At 44.9% G+C, this 16510-nt stretch overlaps 1 protein-coding gene across 2 annotated transcripts in view; it reads right to left on the bottom strand.

Annotated features, from left to right (window-relative positions):
• The window catches only part of TBPL1 (TATA-box binding protein like 1), a 218050-nt gene that overhangs the window by 137853 nt on the left and 63687 nt on the right, over positions 1-16510 (bottom strand). For both annotated transcript variants that reach the window (XM_078648857.1, XM_078648858.1), the window contains one exon: positions 5417-5499. In XM_078648857.1, the coding sequence (XP_078504983.1) occupies positions 5417-5499 (83 nt within the window). The remainder of the gene's footprint in view (positions 1-5416; positions 5500-16510) is intronic.

Below are 16510 nucleotides of genomic sequence, written 5' to 3'. Positions count from 1 at the left end.
GGGTACAGCATGGCATAGGGGATCTGTAGGTCGCGAAGTTTCTGTTTTGCCTGACCATATTTCTTCCGCACTTCTTGCACTGTTTGCGTAAAATCCAGATAGATCGCTATCTCCATACCTTCATGCCGCAATGTGCCCAGTTCTCTTGCCTTACGCAGTGCCGCATCCCTGTCCCTGTAGTTCAATATTTTAGCTATGATGGGTCGAGGTATGGTACCTACTGGAGGTTTGGGAGCAAGGGAGCGGTGCACTCTTTCAACCAGGAATACATCTGGGAAGGTGTCTCTGCCCATTAGCGTAATTAGAAGCTGCTCCACATATTTTTCCATAGGGCCTGTATTTGTGGTCTCCGCAATGCCCATCAAGCGGATGTTACTTCTTCGGGATCTGGCTTCTAAATCCTCGGCTTTCGCAGAGAGTGCAGCTAGTTATTCATCTATCCCAGATTGTTTAGCCGTAAGCTGATTGTTGGTGTCTTCTACATCTGAAATCCTGCGTTCAGCCATATCTATTCTTTCAGTGTGTCTGTCCAATCTCTCAGACATACGGTCCACTCTGTGTGTGAGAAGTGTCGATTTTGCCGTCAATGTTTGTCAATGCAGTCTGTATGGTTTGGAACATGGCCTGAATGTCGTCAGCCGCGATACAACTTGCCGTAGATGTCGTGGGTGGGCTAGCTTGATATTCCTCTCCGGTCTGTTCCACCTGCTTCCTTGAGTGGTCGAAATTGAGCTTCGGTTGGTTCTTGTCCGGTTTCCCCATTACTCCGCCAAGGTTAACCAGATTTTCCCTGTTGCAGGTAGGTGGTCGAACTCCGCGGACGAGAGAATTGCGTGTGTGTTTGGTTAGGTAAGGCACTTCGCGGAGGGTCAGTGCGGTCTGCTAGGTCTCCGAACCTCCAGCACTTCTCACCAGGCCTCAGGAGCCAACATTCATTATAGATGGGGTTTTCCCCTACTCTGGAGTTTAGCGTAGCGGCAGCAGGCAGCGTTGCAATGGTGTTGGCGACGAAATTACGCTAGGCCCTGGTTTGGTGGCGCCTCAATATATGTGTCGCTCCTCGCAGTGTGAGGTCAGTGGTCTCCCAACCCCCGTCCGCTCCACACCTGAAGATTAGTGCAGCTCGCGGAAGATCATTTATTAGGTAACCTCTGCCACGGTCCCTTGAGCAGAGGGAGAGGGTTCCTCTTCTGCGCAATAGGCAGTGTCCACACTGTCTTCCCCATCACCTTTATATTGGCAGCGGGTCCGGCTTCTCCCCACTACTTGTCAGTGGCCCTGGTCTCTCGCCGTCAACAACGCCCTTATTTGTGGGGACCAGGGGGCACTGCTCTCCCTGATCATCGCTTGCTGTCTAAATGCACCAGGTCACAATATTACAGGGCCTTGCGATTGTCCATTGTCCTTATATCAGGGACTTGTGGGCTTGATAAATGAGTACTGGGCTTACTTCCGTTTTTTTTTTTTCTCGTCTCGGTGTCCCCAGCTTCCAGGTAGTTGCCACCCGAGTGGGGCCAGTCACGCCGTGCCACCCGTCGACTCCGGTCAGCAGGTCGTCCCCGGGGTGGGGGCAGTGTACCCTCCCGCTCACGCACCAGGCAGGCGCCGTCCGGCGCTGCCGCGCGTCACGTCGGCAGCTCGGAGTCCTTCCTTCCCCCTTCTCCGGCAGGCCGGCCAGGCGCGATCCGGCGTACGTGCTGTACGTCGCGGCTGGAGCCGCACTGTGGGCCGGTGCGTACTCGGGCTCACTGTTCCTCAGGCAAAGGTGTTGTTTCCGGCGCAGCCTCACGGTCTATCGCTCTGTTTTGCAGCGGAGGCTGGGGACGCACCTTGTAGTCCGTGCCAGTGGTTTTGGTGGGTCAGCACCGTGTCGCATGTGTAGGATGTGGGTGAATATGTTGGTCTCCCGGAGGAGCTCGCTCAAGGCGCCGCCATTTCGTTGCTCGGCTATCTCCGCCCCCCCCCCCCCAGTTCTTCGTCCTATTTTTAAATCTAATCGCCTGTTTTCCTATAAAACAGCTTTTAACTATTAACGGTACTTGGATAATGTTTCAGCTTGTAACGCCGTTATCTGTTATATATTGATGGCAACGATACAAAGGAATGAACTTGTTCATTTGGAAAGACTGAATTATGAAGCTACGTAAGCATATTTGTTTAGCGTTGTGCTTATTTAATTTAAATGATGAACCGATGTTTCCTGATGTTTTCTTTTAAAATTAGATGCGTTTCTTTTTTAATTATAAATGGATTTTAGATTTTTTGTATAGTATGCTTTTGTGGACATTTTGTATGATCCGAATGAAGCTTGTTTTGACTGACATCGCATGTCCTTTAAGACCAAATGTCACAACAGGAAGTGATGTCTTATGACCTATGACCCACTGCCACCAGCCCCTCATCTGTTTCTCAACCCGTTTTTTATCTCCCCTACCTGTTTTTCTCACATTAATGTCACTTTCCCACCTCATCTTTTATCCTACTCTATATTTTCACTTATTTCCTTATAAAAGCACACTGGAGGGGAAATCTGAAACCAAGTGAGTCTCATGAGGGACCTGAATTGATGCATGATGGCAGCGATGTGTAAACCGGTTGTCCTTGTGCATAGACTTCGGACGGAGCATCCCAAGCAGATTTTACTTTGCACTTAGATCAGGTAAAAATACAAGAAATAGTCAGTCAGTCAATCAGCTTTATTTCGATAGTAAAAGTATCATAAAAGCATTACATAAAAAAATTACAATAAAACCATGTAGTTTAAAATCCAATAACTATCAGATAAAAATACAACACTTTCCAATAAATTAAATAAGAAGGTCCGATACATGACGAATTAAACAATACAGTTTATCCTTTTACATCTGATTGACCAGGCCCAGCCTAGATATTTGGCCATTCCACAAACATACAGTGGCCGGGGCTGAGGTCCGGAGTGGCACATCGCGTGCTCCCCCCACCCCCCTCCCAACAGTCTGTAGGTACTGTGCAGGAGTGCAGGATATGATTTAAGTGGGCGGGCTGGGATTAACCGGTCACTGCCCTCACCTAGTGAAAGCCCGGCCTCTCTCCGCTGGACCCTCCCCTCCCCTCCCCGGTCCGTTCAAGAGGAGTGCGTGTCGGCTCATCTGTGTGAAGGGGGTGAGCAAGGGGGAGGCGTTCGTTATCTGAGCGAGGGATATCTCTGCTGTTAGTCAATGTCTGCCCTAGTGCTTGTGTTTCTGGCCACGTAGCACAAGTTATTTCTGTGCCGAACACATGTCATGTGCACGGAAAGTCCAGCTTGTCTGACACAGACTATATTGTGTTTAGTGAAAGCACTTTTTATTTACAACAAGCATTTCTCGTATGTTTGGGAGGATTTGTGAAGTGTGCCTTTCTGGGGCCTGTCCCCCCACAGACTGGTCAGAGGGGGGTGCACGCGGTCTCGTCTAAAATAGAGCTGCTCGCATGCCAGGAAAGCGTCACTAGCCTTCAGTAAACAGTAACGTCCTCGGGCACTGTTTTACACTGCAGTGCACCCACATGGCAATCCTCCAGCTGCTGCGGGTGTGTGGTGCTGAACGGAGATCATGCAGCGCTCGTGTTTGGCCTGCCTACGCCAGTACCTGCGCATTCAGAAGGCACAGACAGCAGGAGTGCAGGGGAGAGAGGGGCGAGAGAGCATGGACAGCGGGAGGGGAAAAGCATTGAGAGCGGTGCAGACAGAGCAGTGAGGGCGGGCCCAGAGGCTGCGGCTTGGACGTGGTGGGAGACCTACAAAACAACAAAGTAGTCACTACATCAAAACATATCGCCCTGGAGTGTAAGTTTACTGTAGTTGGTCGATACTGCTTCCTGCAGAAACGGAAGTGACGGATGGGACCACTAGCCAACAATGAGCGAGGTAAGAAAAGCAATGCCAGATTGGACCAATGGCAAGCGCAAAAAAAAAAATGCAATGGGAGGAGTTTCGCTGGTATTACGAATTACTTAATGCCTCGGAGAGGCAGCTTGCGTTGCCTTTGCGAGACCTAAAAATGGTTTTGAAAGTGTGTGACTTTCCTTTGAGGCCAAGCGTAGAAGGAGGTATTCCAGAAGTCTCAGCTACAGACATTGGCCACCCCTAAATAAGGTCATGCTCTGGGTGGAGGAAAAGACCACTCAATGCAGATTTTAAAGAACTGTTATTACAATTCTTATGCAGAGCTGTGCCGTCAAGGCAGACCTAAAAATGGCTTCTGATAGAAACGGCAACCTAACAATAACCAGAGTTATTATCACCAAATCTGAATATGTACTCCAATATTTTCCACTCTTCTGTTGTGAGAAAATACATTACTGCACTCCTTACTCTGGGATTCCAAATATTATTTAAACTTATAGAATGCAAAAAACAGTAAGAAAGATGTAAATTTGGTATGCATCTCCATTCATTTCTCTGAAATTGAGGGTTTCTACAACCTCTAAAGAAGTGCAAAGTGTGATTTTTACAATGCAGAAAAGCATTCCAACAAGAGATTGAGTTGTTCATGCTGCCCATGTACATCGGCCTTCAGCGTGGCGTACTAGAGGGTTAATGTATAGTTGTACATTTAATAAACAATGCAGTGGCTCCACCATGTGTGTGTGTTTTTGATCAGTTTGGAAAATAGACTCATTATTCGTTATGTTTTTATGTACCGAATACAATGAATCAAGATTTAATGAGTTTATGTACCATATTTGTAAGATGAATGTATTTTATATCTTTTATGGTTGAGCATGTAACCGTATAAAGAAGTTTATCTATCTACTTATTTTCTTTAAATTGCCTGTTTAAGTAGTATTTTTATGAGTTTCATTTAAATCTACTTGCTAGCTGCTGACGTGCTGCATTTGGTACACATAATTGCCCAACTGGAACCCTAAGAGTTAAAACAATCACTTAATTAGAATCTCTCCCTTAGAGGTATTTAGTTTTATAAACACATTTTTTGATGGTTGCTATATTTCATTTTCTGAGTGTAATAACCAATTCCTTTTATGAAATGTAATGCTCTCGAAACTAAACATCAGAAGAAGAGTCGTATTAATAGGTAACGGTAATAGACTGAAGATTTCCAGCAATTCACAGAGAAGTGTACAACCTATTTCTTTAAGGGGTTACAACTCAATCCAAGTTGAATGTTAACATACAACCAAAAAATAAGCAAATGATTCAAGATCTAACAAATAGCATAAGGCCCACTTTTAATCTGAAAATTCCTATATTTTTCGTACGTAAATATTTCCGTTAAAAAATGTTTAAAAGGAAGATCAACCTGGTTAATTTAAGAAAAAAAACTTGGTAGCAAAACAATCAATCTGAGCAGAAAAGAATACACAAATTGAAAATATTCCCGGTGTCACTAAGGGATGAGTCATGGGAAAAGATTATAAAACATTTCTATCTCACCTTGTGGCGCCCGTGCAAATAATTTTTCCTGATGACCAAATGGTCGCTGTGATCCTTGGTTTCCGAAGTTTCATTAACAGCTTCTAGAAAAACAAAAGGGGTTATTTAAATTGAATGCCTCAGAAATAGAAACCAAGTAACAAGCAGTCTTTCTGTACATGTCAGATTTTTGGAGCAAAAAAGTCTGTCCGAGTATTATACAACAAGCATTTGCAATGCAATAGGTCTCGCATTTGCAAGAGTTTGAGCTTTTGGCATTGTAAATGACAATGCCTTTTATTTATGCGTTTTGAAAACCTGCAAGTATTGTGTAAACACGCACCTTGTAATTATAGGAGTTTCTTACGACAAGCAAGGCTGGCAGTACCTGTGCCTCTTTGGACTTGTAGTCCATGCTTACCAGAAGCAAGGCTGGCGGTAAAAGAGACGCAGTTACTGCCAGCCTTGCTTCTCGTAAAAGTTAAGCTTTGGAATTATGAACAATTCTGTAGACTTTCAGGCACACGCCATACGGATTAAGAAGGGAGCTGATGTTTAGGAGGACTAGGTGACCATATGTATATGTAAATAGCACCAGATAACAGTTTAAATAAATAATAAAAAAGGCTTTTGAGATATAGGTCAGGACATAATTTTTCCTAGCGAGGCGTGTATCAGGGGATGTTCACACGCACAAACACAGCGTATCCATTAATTTCATATTTGTCTGTCAGGAAGAAAACAAGTTACTTACCTGTAACTTTGGTTCTCCAGTATTGGTAACTTTCATAGATTCCCATTGCTTATATCATTCCCCGTCGTCGAGATGGGAGCCCCCAGTAAATAAAAAAAAAAAATACCAAAGAAAGAGGTACAAAAAAAGAAGGAGGAATAGGCCTCACCTCATATTGTAGCATATCCACCTCTTTTTAGGTCTTGCCAGCGAGACTTATTGTCAGCGTGATGCCTCCCAAGGGAGACAGATCGGGGCACGCGCAGATTTTGGTGTGTGAACGAGCTTCCCATGAACAGCTTGTGCGTGTTAATTAGATTTTAGTGCTCCTCTCCGGAAGACGTGCTGCGCGTGAATTACAGTTAAGTGGTCCTCTCCGGGAGATTTCCTATCATTTAGCGGCATAGGGCGCCTGTCGGCTTGCTTGTTTAAAAATTTCCCCAGTCCCTACACCAGAGGTCTTCAAACTTTTTGATGCCGAGACCCCCTTGTAAAATCTTTTTAGGCGTAAGGACCCACTTCCGACAAAAGTTTATAGAAACTGGTACTCCTCATCAACAACTATCGACAACCATAAATGCGCCTGTTAGACCTCATCACATCCATCCATCATTCATCCACCCACCCTTTCATCCATCCACCCATCATTCATCCCCCCACCTTTTCACACATCCATCCATGCAACTTTTTTTCCATCCATACATACATCCATCCTTCATCCATCCACCCTTTCATCCTTCCATTCTTACATCCATCCATCCATCCTTCATCCATCCATACATCCATACATCCATCCTTTATCCATCCACCCTTTATCCACCCAGCCTTCATCCATCCATCCACCCATCATTCATCCCCCACCTTTTCACACACCCATGCATCATTCATCCATCCACCCTTTCATCCATCCATCCACCCTTTCGTCCATCCGCCCACCCTTTCGTCCATCCGCCCACCCTTTCGTCCATCCGCCCACCCTTTCGTCCATCCGCCCACCCTTTCGTCCATCCGCCCACCCTTTCGTCCATCCGCCCACCCTTTCGTCCATCCGCCCACCCTTTCGTCCATCCGCCCACCCTTTCGCCCATCCGCCCACCCTTTCGTCCATCCGCCCACCCTTTCGTCCATCCGCCCACCCTTTCGTCCATCCGCCCACCCGTCCACCCTTTGGTCCATCCGTCCACCCTTTGGTCCATCCGTCCACCCTTTGGTCCATCCGTCCACCCTTTGGTCCATCCGTCCATCCTTCCGTCCATCCGCCCACCCTTCCGTCCATCCGCCCACCCTTCCGTCCATCCGCCCACCCTTCCGTCCATCCGCCCACCCTTCCGTCCATCCGCCCACCCTTCCGTCCATCCGTCCACCCTTCCGTCCATCCGTCCACCCTTCCGTCCATCCGTCCACCCTTCCGTCCATCCGTCCACCCTTCCGTCCATCCGTCCACCCTTCCGTCCATCCGTCCACCCTTCCGTCCATCCGTCCATCCTTCCGTCCATCCGTCCACCCTTCCGTCCATCCGTCCACCCGTCCACCCTTCCGTCCACCCGTCCACCCTTCCACCCTTCCGTCCATCCGTCCACCCTTCCGTCCATCCGTCCACCCTTTCGTCCATCCGTCCACCCTTTCGTCCATCCGTCCACCCTTTCGTCCATCCGTCCACCCTTTCGTCCATCCTTCCACCCATACATCCTTCCACCCATACATCCTTCCACCCATACATCCTTCCACTCATACATCCTTCCACCCATACATCCTTCCACCCATACATCCTTCCACACATACATCCTTCCACACATACATCCTTCCACACATACATCCTTCCACACATACATCCTTCCACACATACATCCTACCACACATCCATCCTTCCATCCATCCATCCTTCCATCCATACATCCATCCTTAACCCATATACCCTTTCATACACCATTCCATCCATACACCCTTTCATCCATACACCCTTTCATCCATATACCCTTTCATCCTTCCATCCATACATCTATCCTTCATCCATCCACCCTTTCATCCATCCATACACCCTTCATCCATCCACCCATTCATCCATCCACTCATCCACCCACCTTTTCACGCATCCATCCACCCTTCATCCATCCATCCATCCATCCACCCTTTCTTCCATCCATCCTTTCATCCATCCTTTCATTCTTCCATCCACCCTTTCATCCTTCCTTCCATCCATACATCATCATTCATCCATCCACCCTTTCATCCATCCATCCACCCATCATTCATCTACCCACCTTTTCTGTGCCTCTCTCATGGGGAGGGGGTCAGTATCTCTCTGGGTCTTCCTTCTTCCTCTCTCATGGGAGGGCATCTCTGTGCCTCCCTGCTGAGGGGGGGGGGGGCAGACAGGCTGTAACAACATCGCGGAGGGAAGGGGGGGGAAGAGGACCTTTCACGTGCTTTACTGGCGGGACCCACAGCTCCAGGCGCGCAATGCCCATTGAACTCAAAGGGCTACAGCCACCCTCCCCTGCCACCCAGCCTCCCCCCTCGTGTATGTGAGCCGTGCTGAAACAGCTTCAGGGACACACACAAAGCCACACCCGGGTACTTCACAGGTCTTTAAAAGACCTTTTACTTGTTAATGAGGCTTTGATGTTTTTCACCCCTCGGTGTGAATTAGGCCTCTGCCTGCGAGCACCCTCAATCAGCCCGACGCCACTAAGGCAAACGCACTGACAGAGTATGCGACCCCCTTCCCAGGACTCCACGACCCCCCTGGGGGTCGCGCCCCACAGATTGAAGACCTCTGCCCTACACCCATGGACCCACTTATGCAGCCTTCGTGCGAAGCACCATGCTCACCACACCCCGACCTGGCCATCCAAACTCACGGGAGCGTGCTATCACAGCCAGGAATAGGAGCAAAACCTTCCAGGCACATGGGGGGCCTTGTCCCTCACTCGCCATTTGCATAGACATCGCGCCCCTCACCATGCTCGCGGCTCCTCTGCTTTCAGCGGTGCACGAACCAAGCACCGCATTACAACCGGACATTCATTTTTAGGCACAGGGAAATTGAGTGGTTTTCCCAGAATCACAGGATGTTTGAGCCTCCCGCCAGACTCTAACTTTGCAGAGAAGGCTCGGCGTTCCTGGCAGTTCGGGACAGGCGTGGTGGGCAGAGAAGGAGACAAGGGCAGTGTCCACTTCTGCTCTGCCGCTGGTAGCTGCCCCTCTCTTTCTTCCGCTTATTCCCTCTCTTTATGATGAGCTCTTCCTCACTTACTCACTGAAAACAGTGACTACAAGGAATAGTTCTCGCCCTCTCTTTCCCCCTTTCCTTTATTTTTTTGTTCCCCTGTGAAATGGATCCAAAATTGAACAAGCATTTGCAATGCACTAGGTCTCGCATTTATGCGAGTTTGAGCTATTGGTATTATAAATGACAATGCCTTTTATGTATGTGTTAAAAAACAAAAACAAAAAAAAGGCATTTTCATTTACAATGGCAATATCTCAAACTAGCGTAAATGCGAGACCTATTGCATTGCAAATGCTTGTTGTAAAAGAGACCAAATAAAATGAACAGCCAATCAGAACAGCCTCACCCAATAGAACATTCCTGAGACAGCCTCAGAGCCTCAGATTTTCGTAGCTGTTGTGTAACAGTATAACAGAAGGCTGAGCTTTCCCAGGGGAGGAGGCTGGGCGCATGGGAATCTATGAAAGTTACCAATACTGGGGAACCAAAGTTACAGGTAAGTAACTTGTTTTCTTACTACAGTATTAGAACTTTCATAGATTCCCATTGCTTGTATCAGAATAGCTAGCAGACAGAACGCAGATTTTGTGTAATAATACATTGTTATAAAATCTTGCAAGATGCATCACATTCATTAAAGATACAAATTATCCATAGAGAATTGGCAATAGAATAGTAAGTGAACATCAAGAGTTACAAAATGTGCGAATAACCAATAAAAGGAAGGAGGGTTAGTAGGGAAAGCTCACCATTTATTGAAAGAGGTTCCTCAGGACTGCCTGTCCCACTGCAGCGTCACTACACGTGGAGGAGACAGGATGTGGCCGTACGAAAGAGGGTGGTGCATATTAGTTTTCCTTCTATGTCGATCCCTACATCTACATGATCTATAGAGGTCCTACTATATGTATACGTGAACTGTAGGTCTGAGGGATTGTCATTAATTAATGAAAATAAATCCATCAGACCATCTTCTTCTCCCTCCCATATGAGGAAGAGATTGTCGATATAGCGGACCCATAGCACCACCCTCTCCAAGTTGATGTTGTTACTCTCGGACCACAGATATTCCGCCTCACAAAAGCCCATGGTCAGGTTCGCGCAAGTTGGAGGGAATGATGTCCCCATGGCAGTCCCTTGATTCTGCCTATAGAACTCGCCATCAAATATAAAAGCATTGTTGTTGAGGCAAAAGGACATCATTTCGAGGAGCATTTTAGTATGATTCAATAGATTGAGTGACCATGATCTCATAAAATATTTAAATGCTTTGAGACAGTCTTCATGGATTATTGAGGTATACACCGAGACCACGTCGACCGTGGCCATGATATAGCCTTCTTTCCATGGGTGTTGTTGATCTGCTTCAGAAAATCCATAGAGTCCCAAATGTATGATGGTAGATCTGCAACGTATGGGAAAAGGTAGATGTCTAGTAATCTTGAGGTGTGTTCAAGAAGGGGCCCACATGAGCTGACAATTGGAAGGCCAAGAGGATTTTCAAGATCAAGATAAAGATATAAAGATAGATAAAGATAAAAAAATAGATAAGTGCTGCAGCCCTTAGAGGTCTTCCTTGGTCACAGTTCCCTGGGGGTGACCAGTGGCCAGAGATGCCAATAGGGTTTGGGTAAAGTGTTGGGGGAAAGAACACAGGCACTGGGAACCTGATTGGCAGGGACCCAGGGCACATCAATCAAAGGTGCCTTAGTAGACTGGCAAAAAGTGTGTGTGTGTGTGTGTGTGGGGGGGTTACTGCAACAGAAAACCAGCTTCTCACAGCATGGCACACAGGGATGCGTGACATGCTGACTCTTTACTTTGTTTTGCACCAAAACAGACAGCCTGCAATGGCTGAGAGTGTAAGGGTACAGGGCCTCTAAGGGTGGCACAAAAAGTGTGGCAGTCCTTAAGTGGCCTTCCCTGGCTACAGCGCCCTTGGTACCCATGGTACCTTTTAGAAGGGTTTGACATGTGTCCAAGAGGTTCCAATTGGGGGTACAAGGTACAGTTTTGAGAATGAACACAGGCCCTGGGAACCTGATAAGCAGGGACCCAGGGCAAATCAAAGTGCATCAGTTGTCTGGCTAAAAGTGGGGGGGTACTGCAAAAAAAAAAAACGCAGCTTCCTACACTGCTTCTTTTAAAATGTACTACAGTGAGTGTATTGCCTGTGGGCTCTCTGAACCCAAATAAAATCCATACATATCTGGTACCCCCATGGTCAGGAGTCTCAGCCAAATAAAATTTGAGATAAAGTCATAGCAGAGATATGTCCAGGAGGCAAAAGCCAAGATACCTTTTAGGTGAAAGTTGCGCTTTATAAATGTAATTAATAACAACAACAAAGAAGAAGGGAATCGCAATTTTTTTTGAGGGGGATGCAAAAAAATCTGACAACGGTCAAATTCAGTGAGATCTTGTGTTTAGCCGACCCGGTCAGCAAGGTTGGGCACTCTAATAGAAACCATACGAGGTGTAGATGTTACAAATATAAGAACTCAAGGTGTGGGATACCCCAGACCTGCATTATGCACAGCTTAAAACACTACTGTCTCACTCAATTTTCCAAATGATTTTTAATTGTTATAACACTGCTTAACTCTATAACTGCTTTGAACGTTCCGCGCCAGTGCGGAACGTTAGAAGAAACGGGCGGGTCTGCGACGGCCAATGGACGTTCGCAGCACCAGCCAGGTAGTGCTCCCGTCGGCCAACGGGAGCACAGAACGGGTTAAAAGCAAACTCAAACACAATTTCAATGTTGATTAGATTCAACAATCTTATATTCTTCATAGTTCTGAAAGTACAATGTGCATTATACAAACACTATCAAACCCTCATAGGTTCATGATGCAATATCATACATAACTCATATTACCTTAAGAGACATCTACCAGTATCGCAACTAACCCGCAGCAAAAGAATAACCTCTGATCACCCACTAATGAAAGAGGTTATCCAGATGACGTGTTGACAGAAGCACTAAGGAATGTCGCCCGCCCCAAAAAAGTGAAGATCTACTTATGAAGACGAAGAAATCCTCAAGTAAACACGAAGTACAGGCTGCACAGATCAAAACCATTATCTTAGATTATCATTAAGGGGTTAGGGCTAAACCCTGCAGCGAGATACCACTCTAAAATACAGTTAGGAATTAATTAAGACCGCTCCTACAGTGTATAAGTACATTCATACAGGTGTGCAGGTCCATCCATACAAATCGCGATGTTACAAATATGCCATAGGGTCTGCAAATGTTAAAAATATAGGGTATAGTGGGTTTCCATACAGTTCTGGGGTGATGTTTGTGACTAAAAGAAAGGTACCCTAAACTGCCATTTTTTTGCCATCTATTACCTCTATACTCAAGAGATTCAAAGGAACAAACCACGAGACAGTCTAGCGGAAATCATTACATTTTGGAAAACATGCTACAATTATTACAAAATTCATGTTCGGCAAGATCTGCTTGCCAGTCAACCAGGGTGAAGTAGGTCAGATATCCAGAGACAACAAGCATTGCCATAGCCAATAGGTCTTGCTTTTGGGACCTTATAAATATTAGTTACGCAGCACAATATCCAACTGTTGCATGGCTAAACACTTATAAGGTCCCAAAGGCGAGACCTATTGGCTATGCCAATGCTTGTTCTGTTAGTCTGTGCCCCTTGTTAAAAAGCTTCGAGACACTCAAACAAAGAAATAAAAATATCATAATATCGCAACTGATTATTTTCACAGCACCTGGGTTTTGCATTTAGACCCTTGGGCAACAAGAGAATAGGTTATGTATTTCAATTTGAATTTTTCTGTCCGAAAAAAGTTTTCAAATAGTAAATAACCTTTGCTGGTTGCCTTCATCTTTTTAAACAAGAATTGTTAAGCTATGATATATCAATCTATATCAATCTATATCAATATATATATATATATATATATATATATATATATATATATATATATATATATATATATATATATATATATATATCCTTCGGAGTCCTTCCTCACGGAAAGAAATTGAGGCGCACACACAACAGGTCAGGAAACATCCTTTTATTTCACCAATATATATATATATATCGTATGTTCAAGATTCTTCTGATTTTATACGCAAAATTGCAGGTGTTCAGTGGTGTCCGGATATGATTTTATTGACTTTAGATGTGTCCTCGCTTTACACTTCAATTGGACATGTGGATGGGTTGAAGGCAGTGGAATATTTCCTTGACAAACGTCCGATGCATTATGCTACTCACAACAAAATGCTGCTAGCCATGATTAAGATGTGTTTAGAACAGAATTATTTTGTTTTTTGACAAACAGATCTATCAACAAGTAAGGGGTGTCGCGATGGGGGCCTGGTTCTCCCCCAGTTACGCATGCTTGCACATGGGACTGTGGGAGGAACGGGTCCTGTCGGGGCACCTCCGGGATATAAAGGAACAAAATATAGTGGTATATCTCCGTTATATTGATGATTTGTTTTTTATATGGCGTGGAACAGAAAGTGCAGCAATTGACTTTGTCAAGGAGTTGAATTCTAATTCCTTGAATCTTAGGTTTACATCTCACCTTCATGCTACCTCTATTTGCTTTCCTGACATGCAAGTTTATGTGGACAAAAACACACTAGCCACAAAACTTTACAGAAAGCCTACGGCAGGCAACACTATCTTACATGCGGCAAGTCACCATCCGCGCCATCTGATTGGCAGCATCCCCTTTGGGGAGATGCTGCGAATCAGACGCTTTTGTAGTGTTGAAACAGATTTTTTGCGGCGCAGGAGGCTAGCAAACAAAGATTTTTAGAGAGGGGATATTCAAGAAAAACAGTTGAATCAGCTATGAGAAGGACTCAACAGATGCCCCGAAGTGAGACATTGACTCCTAAGCCTCAAAGCATGTCCACTGCCTGCCACAAGGACGAGATTCAGTCACGTATGATCCTGACGTACAGTAGGCAACACTCTGACATAATTTTTCTTATGTACAGAAACTGGAACCTTGTTAAAGGAGATCCGGTCATCGGTCAAAGATTACCAGTAAAACCGTTGCTTACTTTTAGAAGATGTACGTCGATGGCTAAATCTTTGGTCAGAAATACCGTAGAACCACGGGTCTCTACTACTTGGTTGGCCCTTAGTAGGGGTTTTAAGAAGTGTGCACAATGCAAGGCTTGTCAGTATGGATGTAATAAGAACACCTATATTAGCCCATGTAAACAACATCCGCTTGAAATCACCAAAAGATTAACATGCAAAACGGATTTTGCGGTCTATGTGCTGAAGTGTTCGCGTGGACTTAGATATGTGGGTAGTACTAGACTGCCTGTCCACAAACGAATACTCCAGCACATAAGGGCTATTACTGGCAAAGATCAAGCCTACCCAGTGGCTAGGCACTTTGAGGAAGTGCATGTTTCTAATCCTTCTAATGTACAATATTATGTTATCGACTCGGTCTTGCCTCTGAAAAGACGAGGGGATAGGGAAGCGAGGCTTCGACTTCTCGAAACGAGGTACATTTTAGAATTGGACAGTAAACATCCGAATGGACTAAATGCCACTGAGGATTTGCACACTTGTTTGTAACATCTGTTTATAAAGGGAATACACGCTAATTTGAGAATGTAAATCAGTGATATTGCAGGATTTTCAGAAGTCAGTGGAGATACTCCGCGTATACATATATTTTTCTGCATAGAACTTTGTGAGCATAGGGTTTCCGTGTATATTTAAAGAATGACTTGCTGACAACTTTTTAATTTAATGATAATGAGGAGTCTCACGTCTGTCTAATCTTTTTTTTTTTTTTAAAAGGTGGGGGGTCTAATCAAGAATTATCTTGATATATTATTTTGATTTGCACTAGCACTAGCACTTTCTTATTGTAGATTTGCACTAATTCCGACTCTTAGTGACCAGTATGATTAGGTTATGTGAGCAGTGATTAGAGTTGGATAAAACGGAGTGAAGGCCCACATGGGCAGTATAAACGGTCTTGTGACGAAAGAATCAATACGAATCTTATCATCAGTGACTACAATATTGGATTGTAATAAATGTATCCGAATTGTTGAATGGAGTTGCTTGTTTACATGTACTAGCAAGGCATTTTACTTTGCAGAAGCAACGAGGATATTTTCTTAAAATCTAATATGTGATTTTTAAAAGAAGAAAATTCTGACGATTTTACCAGTTATGATATATGATTTTAACATATTTATTCATTCTGTGCAATATATGTATCAGTAGAATTGTTGTTATTATTAGAAAACAATTTTACGGTGTCACTGAAGTATGTCATTGAATGTTAGCACTGACTCAATACTGCACTCGCACTTTAAATACTGGTTCCCCGCCTTTTGCAACTAGCCATGTCATCAAGCTTCGTTTGGGAAGCGAAACGCGTTATGGCGGCGGGCTGACTGAGGAAAAAAAACACCCTGTCTGAGCACGAAATCTGGGTCTGCCTATCGTCATTTTCATCTCTTGGTGTTGTGCCTTGTTTTTGGTGACGACTTACTTCGATATATATATATATACACACATATATATATATATATACACACACACACACACACACACATACACACACAACAGGGCGGGGGAGGCCTACAAGCATATTTAAACGGACGTGCACGTTTCCACTTTCAGACAAAGATTCATCAACATTTTCCAAGGACTGTGTTTAAGGACAAGGACACGTTAGCAACAATGCTGAAGAAAATAGTGGTCAATATGCTGTCCTTAGGGTTAGGCATGTATGAATGAATGAAAGTTTTGTAAAGCACCTTAATGCCAAGGCGTCTTAGCGCTAGAGCTGCCTTTATGATCGTACAGAGAGAGGCGGCCATAGTCAGACCCACCAGGATTTCGCGGTTTGCAGCAAAATCGGCACTTTTGTAAAAATGCCGCAATTTTTTTTACAAAAGTGCCCGCAAAATCAACAACTCCCCATTAAACTCTTCTCCCCTCACTACGGTCCTACAGTAGGCTAAAGATATTATGTAGTATCCAGTGAGACCTAGTAAATGTCTCAACAGGTTCTGGGTTGAAGGGACCTCAATGCAGCACATTCATGCAAGATAGAAAAGGTTACTCACACCCACTAGTTTTAAGGAGTACAAACATTTTGAAGAGCG

This window comes from Lissotriton helveticus, chromosome 6 (assembly GCF_964261635.1).
Source record: "Lissotriton helveticus chromosome 6, aLisHel1.1, whole genome shotgun sequence".
Lineage (NCBI taxonomy): Eukaryota > Metazoa > Chordata > Amphibia > Caudata > Salamandridae > Lissotriton > Lissotriton helveticus.
Note: the sequence above shows the minus strand (reverse complement) of the source record. Positions and strands in the feature narration are given on the sequence as shown.